This window comes from Panthera tigris, chromosome B1 (genome assembly GCF_018350195.1).
Source record: "Panthera tigris isolate Pti1 chromosome B1, P.tigris_Pti1_mat1.1, whole genome shotgun sequence".
Classification (NCBI taxonomy): domain Eukaryota; kingdom Metazoa; phylum Chordata; class Mammalia; order Carnivora; family Felidae; genus Panthera; species Panthera tigris.
In genome coordinates, this window is record NC_056663.1 from 136,292,965 (window position 1) to 136,307,601 (window position 14,637).

Consider the following 14,637-nt stretch of genomic DNA (forward strand, 5'->3'; position numbering starts at 1 on the left):
ACCTCCTTTATTTTTGGTGTACCAAATGCAGTGCTCAGCTAAAATGGCTTTAACTCAATGCCTCAGCTTCATTTACTATAATCACTTGTTCTTAAGTGGCTATTTTTCAGTCTCATTATTAGTTTTAATGTCTACATCGCTGATGTATTAAGATTCAAGTATCTAATAGACGGTGGTAAAAATGTTCAGAATTCTCTGGCAATGCATATTTTGGTCTCATGCCTTGATTTTTTATTGCAGATGCTGTTGCATGAAAAAGCAGAGGCTTTGCAAGAAGAAGTGGAAGAGTTGCTGAGATTGCCTTCTGATTTCCCCGGAATTACCTCTTCCACCGAGAAGGCATGAAGCCATCTGACAAGCATTTTCTAAGATGACTGACTTATTAGACATATTTTTCTTAAAGACTCTCTATAATTTAAAAATGAAAAAATACATTTTAATTATACATTAAGAACTGTGGATGATGTTTGAATATACCTCTCACCCTTCCCACTAATAATCCATCTTCTTTGATACGTGCACGTTATTACTCTGCTCAAAAATCTAGTGTCCTCCACAAAATGAGATCCAATTGCCTCAGCATATCTCCAGCCTGCCTTTGCTGCTAGACCTTTTATTATTCTCTTAATACCTCCTTTCATCAAACTAGACTAAATCCCAAAATTTTCCCACGATTTCCAAACTCTTCCTTTCCTAATTGCTTTAATGCTATACCCAGTGCATCTTTAATATGTACGGTATGCCCCAGCTGTCAACTAAAGATGTGCAAATACTGCCTCCTGGCTGAAATTGTCCAAGTACGTCCTGATCCCCACCCCATACATGTTTCTTTCCCTCCTGTAAGTATTCTGAGCCCTTCATTATGCGCATGTCCTTTTTCATACTGCTAGTTTGAAACCTCCTGGAGGACCAAGACCTTTTTTATCCTCTTTGGATGCCACCCGGCACTTAAGCCCAGTGTCACACACCAAGTAGGAACCTGTGCAAAGAATGAGTACTACCCGAATTAACAATTCAAAGATTCTCTTTAAACACAACTTAAGTCGCTCCTCATCAGGGAAATACAAATCAAAACCACACTCAGATATCACCTCACGCCAGTCAGAGTGGCCAAAATGAACCAATCAGGAGACTATAGATGCTGGAGAGGATGTGGAGAAACGGGAACCCTCTTGCACTGTTGGTGGGAATGCAAACTGGTGCAGCCTCTCTGGAAAACAGTGTGGAGGTTCCTCAAAAAATTAAAAATAGACCTACCCTATGACCCAGGAATAGCACTGCTAGGAATTTACCCAAGGGATACAGGAGTACTGATGCATAGGGGCACTTGTACCCCAATGTTTATAGCAGCACTCTCAACAATAGCCAAATTATGGAAAGAGCCTAAATGTCCATCAACTGATGAATGGATAAAGAAATTGTGGTTTATATACACAATGGAATACTACGTGGCAATGAGAAAGAACGAAATATGGCCCTTTGTAGCAACGTGGATGGAACTGGAGAGTGTTATGCTAAGTGAAATAAGCCATACAGAGAAAGACAGATACCATATGGTTTCACTCTTTTTTTTTTTATTTTAAAAAAAAATTTTTTTAACATTTTATTTATTTTTGAGACAGAGACACCATGAACGGGGGAGGGGCAGAGAGAGAGGGAGACACAGAATCAGAAGCAGGCTCCAGGCTCTGAGCCATCAGCCCAGAGCCCGACGCAGGGCTTGAACTCACGGACCGCGAGATCGTGACCTGAGCTGAAGTCGGCCGCTTAACGGACTGAGTCACCCAGGTGCCCCCATATGGTTTCACTCTTATGTGGATCCTGAGAAACTTAACAGAAACCCATGGGGGAGGGGAAGGAAAAAAAAAAGAGGTTAGAGTGGGAGAGAGCCAAAGCATAAGAGACTCTTAAAAACTGAGAACAAACTGAGGGTTGATGGGGGATGGGAGGGAGAGGAGGGTGGGTGATGGGTATTGAGGGAATCTTTTGGGATGAGCACTGGGTGTTGTATGGAAACCAATTTGACAATAAACTTCATATATTGAAATAAATAAATAAATAAATACAACTTAAATATCACCTGTCTCCCATCCCTTGTTAGATTTATAGCTTGAATGTACTTAGCTGGTTATCTGTAGGAAAAAAGGTAATAAGTAGCAATGATTTTTTTTCCTTCTAGCTTTTTTTTTTTTTACTGTTTATTTTTGAGAGAGAGAAAGACAGAGCATGAGCAGGGGAGGGGCAGAGAGAGAGGGAGACACAGAATCTGGAGTGGGCTCCAGGCTCCAAGCTGTCAGCACAGAGCCCGATGCGGGGCTCGAACCCACGAACTGTGAGATCATGACCTGAGTCGAGGTTGGAGGCTTAACCGACTGAGCCACCCAGGCGCCCCTAGCAATGATTTGGAGTACCGGACCAGTTTAAAGTTTTATTCACCTGAGGCATCCATTGGAAACTTTGCAAAAAGACCCACATTCTAAGTTCTTCGTGCCTTAACATCTTCGACTATTTTAACAGTCATTTACCTAGTAATTTCTATGTGCCAAGTACGTTGTAAGTCTTTCATGTGACTAATTTAATCCCAACAACAACACTGTATGACTCATACTATTATTTCCATTTTACAGATGAGTAAACGGACACAGAGAAAACTTTCCCACAGACACTGGAAGTTTGAAGCCCTAACTCTGAGGAGTTTTACAAGCCATCTAGTCTATGGCATCTTCCCAAACTTTTTTTTTCTTTTTTTTTTTTAATGTTTATTATTTATTTCAGAGTGAGAGAGAGAGAGAGATGGAGTGTGAGTGGGGGAGAGTTAAAGAGGAAGACACAGAATCTGAAGCAGGCTCCATGCTCCTAACTGTCAGCACAGATTCTGACATGGGGCTCGAACTCATGAACCATGAGATCATGACCTGAGCCGAAGGTGGATGCCCAGCCGACTGAGCCATCCAGGTGCCCCTTTTTTTCTCTCTTAAATGGGCATAAAGTGTGTTATCATAATTAAGAGATCTGTGTACAGCTATGAAAATGTAGGCTACCAACAACGTAAATGTAAAAGCCTAGCTGTTACAATGCTACATGCTAAATGATTGTCTTTTTATAATATTGCCTGATCACACACAAAATTGGAAAAACTCCACAGGCAATAGACAGTCTACTCCATATAGAGTGCAGTAACAGGCATTTGATTCTGTGTAACTTTGTAAGCACTTTGAGCATTATAATAACAGCCCTCTGCCCATCCTAGAAGCTATGAAGGAATTCAACCTCATTTTGTTGAGATTTGTCAAAGCTGTTCGAAAGCTCAATGAAAATATCTAAATGCATTTAACTGATCGGTTTCAATATACTTAGCCTGATGCTTGACATGGATGGAAAACAAAAGGTGGAATGTTCGGTCCTTGTTTCTTACACAGTTACATGAACCGTGAGCCACTGACGGTAACAGAATGAGACAGTGTACCAAAGATGAATGCTTATAGGCACTAGAGGCAGAGAAGTGGGAGGTGGAGTTTTTGAGAAAGACCTGGTGAAAGAGGCAGACCATGAGCTAGATGCTAAAAGGGCAAGGCAATTGGGAATGTCTAACACAGAGGGACAAGGGCGTTTGGCTGAAGGCAGACATGAAGGTGGTCTTCTAGCTGAGTGAAAGCTGCAAGCCACACCATCTGGATATCTGAGCTTTTAAAGCAGTAATGAGATACCAAAAAACAAAAAAACAAAGCCAGCAGTAAATGGCTTGTGCTGGGCCATCTCTACTTTCTAATCTGGTGTCTCTCCTGATCCACGAGAGGCACTCTTGAAACATCTGATAGGGGGGCGCCTGGGTGGCTCAGTTGGTTGAGCGTCCGACTTCGGCTCAGGTCGTGATTTCGTGGTCCGTGAGTTCAAGCCCCGCGTCGGGCTCTGGGCTGACAGCTCGGAGCCTGGAACCTGCTTCAGATTCTGTGTCTCCCTCTCTCTCTGACCCTCCCCCATTCATGCTCTGTCTCTCTCTGTCTCAAAAATAAATAAACATTAAAAAAAAAATTAAAAAAAAGAAATACCTGATAGAGGTGTGCGCATGCGGCCATGATATGGACAGAGCCATACAGAGATCAAGTTCATAACCTTAGCCTTGTTAGCACTGCTATCTAACAACCCTTGCTCCCTAGGGCAAGAACATGTGGATTTGACTGTAGCAGGATTCTCGCACAGAGAATCATGACACCAAGGCTTTTTTTTTTTTCCCAGGAAGCAACTCTTTTTGTGCTGGTAGGGCTCAGTTGGGTCCACTGAAGAACTGAGCCCTGAATGCCACATGGCGTAGTATTTTATACATTTTCTATTTCTTTGTCTCTCATATATGGTAACACACAAACATGCGGCCTGATTAGGTGGTATCATGTTACAAGGTCGTGAGGGATGTTGTCATACATATATGCATATAGCCAGGTTGCCTTGAAGTTTTTTTTTCTCCCCTCAGGGAGGGGACCCTACCACCTGACCTTTGTCAAAGATAAGCTGGCCGCTAGTTGAAGTGGCAAGGATAGACTTTATTCATTAATAACCACTGCAGTGGGGAAGAGGGCCCGTGTGAACTGAGCTCAACTTCTATCCATGCAGAGGTGACAGACGTATTAAAGCCAGAATGAAGGAGTAGGCAGGGGACCAAGCTGGGGTCCCAGCAGACTGAGATAACTCACTCTTGGGTGCTTATCTGGAGGAGAAGCAAACTCCTAGTATCTTTGTGACAGGAGGTAGTGGTGCAAGTTAGAGCAAGCCGCCCAGTGCCTGGGAGGGAGAGCCTGAGTTGTTTACCTGACGGTTTGCTTTTCGACAGCTCTGGGTTCCTGAGTCTGCAGTTCTGGGTGGTGGAAGGTCTGCATCTCAAAGTTGGAAAGAAAGGATTTACAACTGCAAGCTTTCTAAAGTAACTGTTTTGGGTGGGGGTGTTCCTGGGGCCTCTTTGTTACCAGGTTTGGGCTGAAACAGGAATTCCTCAGGCAGATACTTTAAAGGGGGTTGGGGTCATCCTAAGCACGCAGCTTCCAGCAATTAGAAACTATGTGTATATTCAAGTCTGTTGGCAGGGGCTTCTGGGGGGCTGGGAAATGGATGGAATCATTTGTGCTGGGAGCCTGCAGGTTCTAGAGGTCAAAGTGCAGGCCTGGTCAAAAAGAGGGCTCAGAGGAGCCTGTCTAAAGCATGGTCAAGGAGAGGATCTTTATCACTCTTTAGTTATGTTCAAATTGCACCACTTAGCCCACCTAAAAAAACTGCCGTCACTAAGGTTGGTATTTGGGTTCCTTCTACCTATATTACACAACCTTAGTTCTTCTTTTTCTCAGCGTGACCACAGGGGAGGAGGAAGAGGGTTTTGCGTAAGTAATCCCAGCTCTTCGCATAGCTTTTTAGTTATCTTTCAAGACACCTGCAGCAGGAAGAAGCCTTTAGAAATTGGAATGACCTTGAACGGTGTCCTCTCCCCCTCGCTTGGGCCTGAGCAGGTGCGGATCAGACTGACCTCAAAGGGGCTTGAACTTTTATAGGCAACAGGCTGCACTTTAGTTGTTCCAGCCAGTGCAGACATACTAAATCAAAATTAAATGTTAATGATGGTGGTGTCTGTGCCACTCTGCTGGGGAAACTAAAATGCAGAGAAACGAGGCTCTAACAGCTGTCAGTAATTGGGTCACCGCCTTCCCCTGTGCCCTGGTTCCTAGATTTACACCAGCTCCTACTATCATTAATGGCCCTGCTGCAAAAAGACTCATCTTTGCCAAGATGTTGGGCTGGAGGAACATGTGTTCCTGCAGGAGAAGCTGAAAGTCCTTGAGAGAAGCACGAAGGACACAAGCCCACATCCACACACAGGAAAGGTAAGGACGGAAGCAGAAGGAGAAGAGCGAGCTGGGCAGTGGCAGCCTCTGCTCTTGCGTTAGTGAGGGCAGGGCATGCTTTGTTATCTCTTCCTGCAGAATGAGCAGGTTCTAGCAGATGCTGCCAAAACTTCTTTCTTTCGGCAGAGAGCCTTTCCCATTATTTATTCCAATGCATAACTGGGATATTTCTGATTCATAATGGCTGGTGGTTTCATTCCCAGTGGCTGGTTGGATTCCTATGTCAGATACAAGCCACTAAGCAGGCTAAGACTGAAGAATCCCATTCCAGATTTCTGCTCCTCCCTTGTGAACTTCAGTGATCTCTGGGGAAAGAGAAGGTGGAATCCCACCTTGAAACAGGTACCCTGGCTGGTCTGTGCTAGAATTGCAGGGCAATTGTCCCATAGGTACGATGGTTTCATTCCGTATCTCTGGGAACACTTGTCACATCTACACTGTGAATTAAGAAGCTTCCAAGTGTTATTCGGGTGTTTCATGAAGACCGCTCAGTTTGGTGTTGCTTATAAACCAACGTAAGTTGGTAGTTTTCATGTATATGATTGTTGGGGACATGGTGGAGGTGTCTAAATACAAAGCTCTGCTCGCTATTTAGGCAGTACCACCAAGTTAGCAATTTAAGTAGACCCAGAAATGAACCACTGGGCTTGCTGTTTAAGGGGTGGGCATTGTTTCCTTCATAATGGAGGACTCGAGATGGGGCAAACGGTAAGGTAAGATCACAGGTGACCACAGAAAAAGAGATGGGCCAGTCGTTTGTGCGTTTGCTCTTAAACGCTTCTTGTTTCTCTGAATTTCAGGGCCCAGCGTCTGGATACTTCCTTTTCCCGGGCTCTCTTGCCCACCGGCCCTCAGTTAGGTTAAGCCTGTGGGGACCATAGGGAAAGAAAAAGTTTTCCTCGACCCTCCTAGGGTTCCTGGCTGGGGCTGAAAATTAAACCAACAGGGACAGATGAACAGGAGAAAAGCACACGCATTTATTTAATATAGGTTTTATGTGATGCCCAAAGAAACAGTTAAACCTGAGTATTTTTATGCTAGGTTTAACAAAGAGTAGGCAGTCGTGTAGAAATACGGCAGGTAAAAGAGTATAGGGTAAGTACAGCAGGGGAAACTTAGTAAGGCCTATTTGTTCAGATGCTTCTTCATGTCCCTCTGTCTTTGGTGATAAGGATGTCTTCTCCTGGGGTACAGGGAGGGCAACTCTCACATGGGGATTTTATTACCTGTTTTGGGAGAAGGGAAGAAGGAAATTCACAGTGACCTTACTGCTTCTGTTTTCTCAAACCCTTCCAGCTTAAAATATTCAATATGCTACGGTGTCATATTTGGCAGGAACATGTCCTGCACCCCCTCAGGACCTGCTTGGAACCCCAGAGTTGGTATAAACCCCAGAGTTAACTTAACTTGAAGATATTTGATTCAACAGATACAGCAAGAAGCTCCCTCAGAACTTCCCTTACCTGACTAAAAGGAGAAACTTCTGAGAAATTTAACTTCCATGAATTCCTGCTAGGGGCAGATCTGCTCCCAGGAGAGAGACCAAGAGTAAACCTACCATATTTCCCCTCTCTGGGGGAATTCCATGGCGGAAAGACCACCTGCACCTATATAAACAAACATCATGACACATTTTCTTATCTATTTGTTCTCCTAAAAACCCATGTGTCTTTTTTTTTTTTTTTTTTTTTTTTTTTTAAAGAAGGCGTCATGCTCTGTGTGGAGCCCAACACAGGGCTTGAACTCATGACCCTGAGATCAAGACCTGAGCTGAGCTCAAGAGTCAGATGCTTAACCGACGGAGCAACCCAGGCACCCCTCCATTTGCCTTTCTTAAAGAACTCTATTTGGGGCACCTGGGTGGCTCAGTCAGTTAAGTGTCTGACTTCGGCTCAGGTCATGATCTCGAGTTCATGAGTTTGAGCCCCACATCAGACTCTGCGCTGACAGCTCAGAGCCTGGAGCCTGCTTCAGATTCTGTGTCTCCCTCTCTCTCTGCCCCTCCCCTGCTCATACTCTGCCTCTCTCTCTCTCAAAAATAAACATTAAAAAAAAAAAAAAAAGAAACCTATCTATTCTTCCAATAGAAGCTTTTTTTTCCAGCCTTCCTTTCCCCTACTAACTTAGGTAAATAAACTCCCAAATTCTAACCTCCTCTTTGAGTTACTCCTCACAGCATTCTGGCATATAATCAGATTGCACACTCAAATTAACGCTGCCTTTTTTTCTTGTTAATCTGCCTTTCGTCAGTTAAATTCTCAGCCCCCCAGTTACTGAACCTGAGAGGGTAGAGGAAAAGATTTTCTTCTCCAATTTCTCCGATGAAAGTCACTGGGAGGCGATTGGGCGGCCTCTCTGACCATGGCTCCCCCGAGGCTCCAGCTTCTGTCAGGCACCCCCTCTTCAGTCTCAGCTCCTCTGGCAGTGTGGCCAGTTCTGTCAGGAAGCAAGAATTCCTGTCCCCTTCATGGTCCTGCTAGCCAGACAAAGAATCAAACTGACATGAAACAGATTAACAGGAGAAAAATCATGTTTAGTTACAGACCTGGGGCGCATCCACATAGACATGGAAATGCCAAACACAGTCAGGCAGCATGAAGTATATATGTCATTCTGAACCAAGCAGAACGGGGTCTTCAAAGGTCTGGGTCTCCAAAGGGAAGGAAGGGGGTCTTTAGGAAGACTGAAAAAAGGTAAATGTGTGGTAAACAAATGTTTGCTGGGCCACCGAGAAACAATGGACCATGGAGGGCTTCCATCAAACAGGCCTTGCTTGGCTCCTCCCTGTCTACCACGCCTAGTTCACAGTATAATGTAGTTATCTAGGGTTACAGCTCTCCACCTGGAGCAGGTCCTCAATCCGAATTCCTTTTAGGTCTCTCCTCCTCTCCGCCATCATGGCGTGTGCTGCTGACTGTTTCTTGCCATGTCTTCTCACAAGACTTTCAGGATCAAGCGATTCCTGGCCAAGAAACAAAAAAGCAGAATCATCCCATTCCTCAGGGGATTCGGATGAAAACTGGTAATAACACCAGCTACAACTCCAAGAGGCGGCATTGGAGAAGAACGAAGCCGGGTCTGTACGGGATCGTACTACCTGATCTGTTGTATCACGGAAAAGACTTTCCTCTGTTATTATGCTTCTGCACCTGTAGGTTGGTTCAGTAATAAACACGTGAGACCTTTTGATTGAAAATAATTAAATAAATAGGGAAATAAATAAATATAAATAAATACATTCTTTTTAGGCAGTTGGGGGGGGGCGGGTAGGTAAAGAGCTTTTCCGAATCTGCTGGGTCTTGATTGCTTTTAACTCAAAATAATCTTTATGCCAAAGTGACCCATCTTGGGGTGGCCTGCCCTTGGCCCCTACTGTTCCCACCAATGGTGGTGGCTCTGGTTCCTGGCCTCCTGGTACCACCTTCTCCCTTGATCTCTCTAGTCCTATGGGTAGTAGTAGCTCTCTGCTGTTGCAAATATGTGTCTTGCTCCTCCTTCCCTTCTCCCCCATCCTTTCTTTGACTTTCCAAGTCTTTCAACACTTTTTTAAGCAGTTGCCTACATCATACTCCCTCAACTGGATTATCTAGTATGGGCTCTGTTTAGAAGAGAATGTTAATAATCAGGGTACATTTATGAAAATTAATAAATTCATTCATACTGGTACAAAATTATTAATGAAACTAAAAACTTTTTAAAATTTCACCGATGGCCCCAATAATGTATTTCCAATAATATTTTTTCTGTTCCAGGAACCAAACGAAATTCCATATTGCATTTAGTCATCAGGCCTGCGTAATTAACTTTGGTTTCTGACAATTTATTGGTATTTTCTTGTTTTTATGACCTTGACCTGAAGACTACTGCTCAGTTATTTTGTGAAAGGCGCTCACATGGTAGGTTGTTTCATATTTTCCCATGATTAGACTGGGGTAGTACATTTTTGGAAGAAATATCATGTGCTATAATACCCTTCTCATTGCATCTATCGGGAAGAGGGGACATGATACCATCCTTCATTATTGTTAGAGATGTTTACTTTGACTACTTAGTTCAGGTGACGTCTGCAGATCTTGACATTGTAGTTACTACTGGGACATTTCCATTCTCTACTGACTACAAGTGAGTCACCCTGCCTACTTAGTTCATAACTTAGGGGAGACAGATGTAGCTCCCGTTGCTTGAAGGCAAAGTATCAAGGTATTTGTGGAACTGTGTTAAAACCACCACAAAAGTTAACTGTAAATATTTTGAGGTAAAATCTCTGCAACTAAAAAAAAAAAAAGAGGATTAAGACCTCATCCCCATCCATGGGGATCACGTCCCCATCCATTTGGGGAGAACGGAAAGCTCGAAGGGTCTGTGAGTGCTGTGTGCAGGTTGGCCACTAGATTCCCAGCCCCGGCTTTGATGACTCACATTAACAGACAATTCAGAAGCAATGGCTTCAGACATGGCTAGATCCAGGGCTCCAATTTTGTGTCCAGGATATTTTCGCCTTTTATCTTAATTCTGCTTCCCACTGAATTGCTTCCATTCTCAGTCAGCCTCCCCCATGACGGTGGCCAGGCGGCTGCCTGCAGGATCATACTCTCACAGCCAGGCAAAACCATCCAAAAAAGCATTCCTCGTTCCTCTTTTTCACGATAGCCGGAAAGATAGAGTGCGGTGATTGACAAGGCCTTGGACACAAGACAAGCCCTGGAGCTACAATGATTCGGGTCTTAACCCTCCTCCCAGCATCACAAGGACTGAGAAAGAATGACCAGAGGTGTTGTGGGGGCGGGGGGGTGGGGGGGGGGGTGGGGGTGGGGGGAGGGGGTGGGAAGGAGACCGGTGGCTGGGTGATACAAACAGAGATGTCTTCCACTAAGCCAACTGACCCTCAGTTCCTCGGGATATCCGTGCTCAGGCCACAGCTCCAGCATGCCTCAGACAGGTGTGGCTCAGGTAGTGAGGGCAGAAGGCTTGTTGGCATCCCAGCCCAGGCTCACCTACCTCTTTGGTTCATGTGTTTTGATCATTTGTCTACACCGGTGCTTTTCAACCGAGGGCGATTCCCACCCCCACTCCGCTTAGGATATTTCATTATGACAAAGACATTTTTAGTCGCCATAAGTTGGGGGAGGGGGTTGTCCTACGGGCATCTAGTGGGTGGAGAAGTCAGGATGCTGCTAAACATCCTGCAATGCACAGGCCCGTCCCAAACCACGCAGAATCATCTGCCCCCCAAAATGCTCATAGTGCCGTGGTTAAGAAACCCTGGTCTAGGCAATCGGAAAAAGAGTATGTTTCTGCTGTTTTGCCAAAGAGGAAGAACTGCATACCTGACATTCACTGAATTACTTTTCCCCCGCCTCATTATCTACCTTGTTAGGTGAATTGAGAAGTTACCCCACCGTATGTGTAAAGGGCTTAAAGATAAGGGGCTTAATTCTACCTTTTGGAAACAAGGAAAGAGACCTTCCTTTCCCTTTTCTTTCACAATTTCTTTCTCTGCTTTTCAGAGATTTACGTATGTAAATCTTTTTTTTTTTCTTTTTTTTTTTTAAATGGCCGCATCAGCCTCTTGCCAGTCTCACAGCTCAGAAATGTGTCCCCGAGGACCAAGAGCCATCTCTATGAAATGTACTCCTCAAGGAAGATGGTGCCCTGCCTCGCAGTTTCCTAGGAGAAGACAAACTTAACTTCAGCTATCATCTGAGTTCACGTTGCAAAACCCGCCGAACGTCACCGGTGCATCCGCTCAGCTGTAAGGGCGCAAGATTTCCTCGCTGTCTGCCATCTCTTTAGCAGATGGCCAGAGATGCATATCACATTCTGGTTTAATGCCGATTCAATAAAAAAATTATTTTCTTTCTCTTCTTTGTAGAGAGGTTTTCTTTTTTAAAACTTTTTTTTTTTAACGTTTATTAATTTTTTGAGACAGAGAGAGAGAGCATGAACGGGGGAGGGTCAGAGAGAGAGGGAGACACAGAATCGGAAACAGGCTCCAGGCTCTGAGCTGTCAGCACAGAGCCCGACGCAGGGCTCGAACTCACGGACCGCGAGATGGTGACCTGAGCCGAAGTCGGACGCTTAACCGACAGAGCCACCCAGGCGCCCCTGTAGAGAGGTTTTCTGAGTTGAGAAGACATTTCACTTTTAATTACATTTCCACAACACATGCTAGTTTATTAGGATCGTTAAAAAGCAAAGTCTGTCAGAGATGTGGACACGCATTCCTCATTTCCCAATAAGGCTATTTGACCCCAATTTATTCTTCTTTTCTTTTCATCTTCATTCAGTTCAAGATTAAGTTCTCTGTTGTATAAGTGTCTTAGAACTTGTCCTTAATCGAATTGTAATCAACATTAGTATTGTTTTCAAACAACTTGTATGTGATCTTAAAACCACCTTTGCTTCAAAAGGACATGTCAGTATTTCATAGCCCTTCCCAAGGAATCATTCTATTCCTTTCTTGTTTAAATTTCTCCTTTCCTTTGTTGATAGGAGCTCTGCTTGATAAAAACAGCTCCCAGAGCTGAGCTCTAGTGAGAAGTAGTGACCAGCTGCAGTATTTCTGGCAGACAAAACAAAATGAGCTCTGGTTTCAGGTTTGGGAGGCGAATGCTGAACCCTTGTGTTAAAAAAACCAAAATTCAACTGAGTACGTTTTAAAGACCTTGTTGGCTTTATTTGATTCATGAATCAGAATCCCATCTAGCAGATAGAAAGGAGGTCCAAAGAGCTGTGCAAAATGAAAGAAAGACTTTTACAGGCAGAAGGGGGGCAGGACAAGGAAGTTACTAGCAAAGAGCAGAATTTTGGTGGCAAGGTCACCCTCCTTTTGGGAACAACAAGGGTCTGTCAGGCAGATTACCTCTCTAGTGCTAATTAGGTAATTCCATATTGACTGGTCTAAGATTCCATTCCAGGGAGAGGTTAAGACATTATGTAAGCAGAAAGAGTTAGGGGTCCCCAGATGTTGGGTAACATCATCAAAAAGATGTGACCACCAACAGACGTGTGAGCTGAACTGGGGCTCCCGGAGACTCCTCCCCCCTCCCCTGTCCTTGGAATGCGGGTTCCACTTGCCTTTCCAGCTCCCAGAGGCTGCTCCAAGGACACAGTGTTGAGATGGTGATGTGCTGTTGAAAACACCTGCACGGTATACTTGACTGGCCCAGTTAGGGCCTCTTTATAAAACTCTTAAGATTTGGAGGGCGACGGTGTGGGGATCTATTCATCTTGCTGCGGCCCAAGACAAGCCTCCTAGGTAAGTTCCCTTTGCTATTATTTAAATTGCCACCTACCAACCCAGGGCGGCCTGCCTCTTTCTTCGGTCTCTCCCTGCCCTCTGATTGCTGCGGCAGGTTTCAGATTGCACCAGGAAAGCTCCCAAGAGGGCTGTGAACCAGAAACAGAAAAGATGAGACAAAGCTTTTGTGAAACAAGAGAAGTCATTTTAGGCCCGCAGCTATTCTCCCAGGTCTGTGCCCAGCTTGCCCAAGCACACGGCTGGCAGAACTTCCCAGGAGGTGCTGAATTACAAAGAAATGCAGAAACCTCAGCAGTAAAGGATTTCAAGGGAACAAAGGGAATGCAAAAACTAAGTCTCTACCAGGCTTGGAAATAGCCACACCTGATCAGAGACAATAAACCAGTGGTTAAACTCCAAGTGCAGATTCAAAGGTGAGCAAGGCCCTGCTTGTCTTACCTGCGATCTGGAGCCCAAGACCCCATCTAGTTTATACCTGCTCTTGGAGCAGGCCCGCAGCCACATCCTGTCGTCAGAGTTACCTCCGCCTTATTGTAATGTTAAAATCTCCACCCAAGGAGAGCAGAAGCCTCCCTAACACAACCTACAACGTACTTACAGTCGTGTTTCCTTAAGATGCATGCGCAACCTCGTGCTACCTCGACATAAGATGACAAAACTCCCCTTTCCGAATATTTATCCTGACTCTAAATAAAAGAAACCCACTGCCCCTGCTCTGGGAGTTACGGGTTTGGAACTTATTCCCTGTGATCTCGTTACTTGCTGCATGCACATAAACTTTCTTCCTTCATGTGACCCCTCTACCTGGAGTCTTCTCTACCTGAAACTCACCAAGGAGCAGACTCACTTTAATCTGGTTACAATTATGGGTACATTAAGTTAGGTATTAGGTCTTGGGTTGGTGATGTGGACTTAGCACAAGTGACTCTGTGGTAGGGTCCCCTCCCTAAGGAATGTGAAGAGAAAAAAAAAAAAAAACCTCAAGGCATCCTGACTATATGCATACGTGACAACATCCCTCGCGACCTTGGAACATGAGACCGTTTAATCAGACCGCATGTTTGTGTGTTACCATATATGGGAGATGAAGAAATAGAAAATGTATTTAAAAAAAAAAACAAAAAACTAGGCCATGTGGCGTTTGGGGCTCAGTTCTTCAGGTACACACCCAACTGAGCCCAGCCAGCATGAATAAAGTTGCTTCCTGGAAAGAAAAGTCTTGGTGTCACGACTCTGTGAGAGAGAGAGACAACTCCATTTGGAGCAAACTCCATTTGCTACAACTCCATTTGGGGCCTGTTGTCTCTTTTTTTAACCTTTGCATCGACTACAAAATCGCAGAGGAAATGACTTTACCTCCTGCTGCCTGTGTAACCAGCAAGCAAGGAATGCTAAATATGCAGCATATGTTTAAAAAGCCATGTCAAATCTGGATTGAAGGTCAAAACAAAACAAAACAAACAACGACAAAAACCCAGCAAGTAAGAGTGA

At 44.6% G+C, this 14,637-nt stretch overlaps 2 protein-coding genes across 7 annotated transcripts in view; one reads left to right on the forward strand and one right to left on the reverse strand.

The window, feature by feature from the left end:
* Window positions 1-451, forward strand: part of HELQ (helicase, POLQ like) — a 42,396-nt gene extending 41,945 nt beyond the window's left edge. For 5 of the 6 annotated variants that reach the window (XM_007074734.3, XM_042984256.1, XM_015542019.2 and 2 more), the window contains one exon: window positions 241-451. In XM_007074734.3, the coding sequence (XP_007074796.1) occupies window positions 241-345 (105 nt within the window). In that variant the 3' untranslated portion in view covers window positions 346-451. The remainder of the gene's footprint in view (window positions 1-240) is intronic. The other variant, XR_006216906.1, reaches the window with a different exon arrangement.
* Window positions 452-7,904: 7,453 nt separating this feature from the next.
* LOC122238084 lies at window positions 7,905-13,650 on the reverse strand. Its single transcript, XM_042984769.1, has 5 exons — window positions 13,585-13,650; window positions 13,181-13,274; window positions 12,963-13,075; window positions 8,728-8,847; window positions 7,905-8,358 (listed from the first exon to the last, which is right to left on the reverse strand). The coding sequence occupies exons 1-5, from the start codon at window positions 13,648-13,650 to the stop codon at window positions 8,095-8,097; spliced, it is 657 nt and encodes a 218-aa protein (XP_042840703.1). The 3' UTR covers window positions 7,905-8,094.
* Window positions 13,651-14,637: the final 987 nt, after the last annotated feature.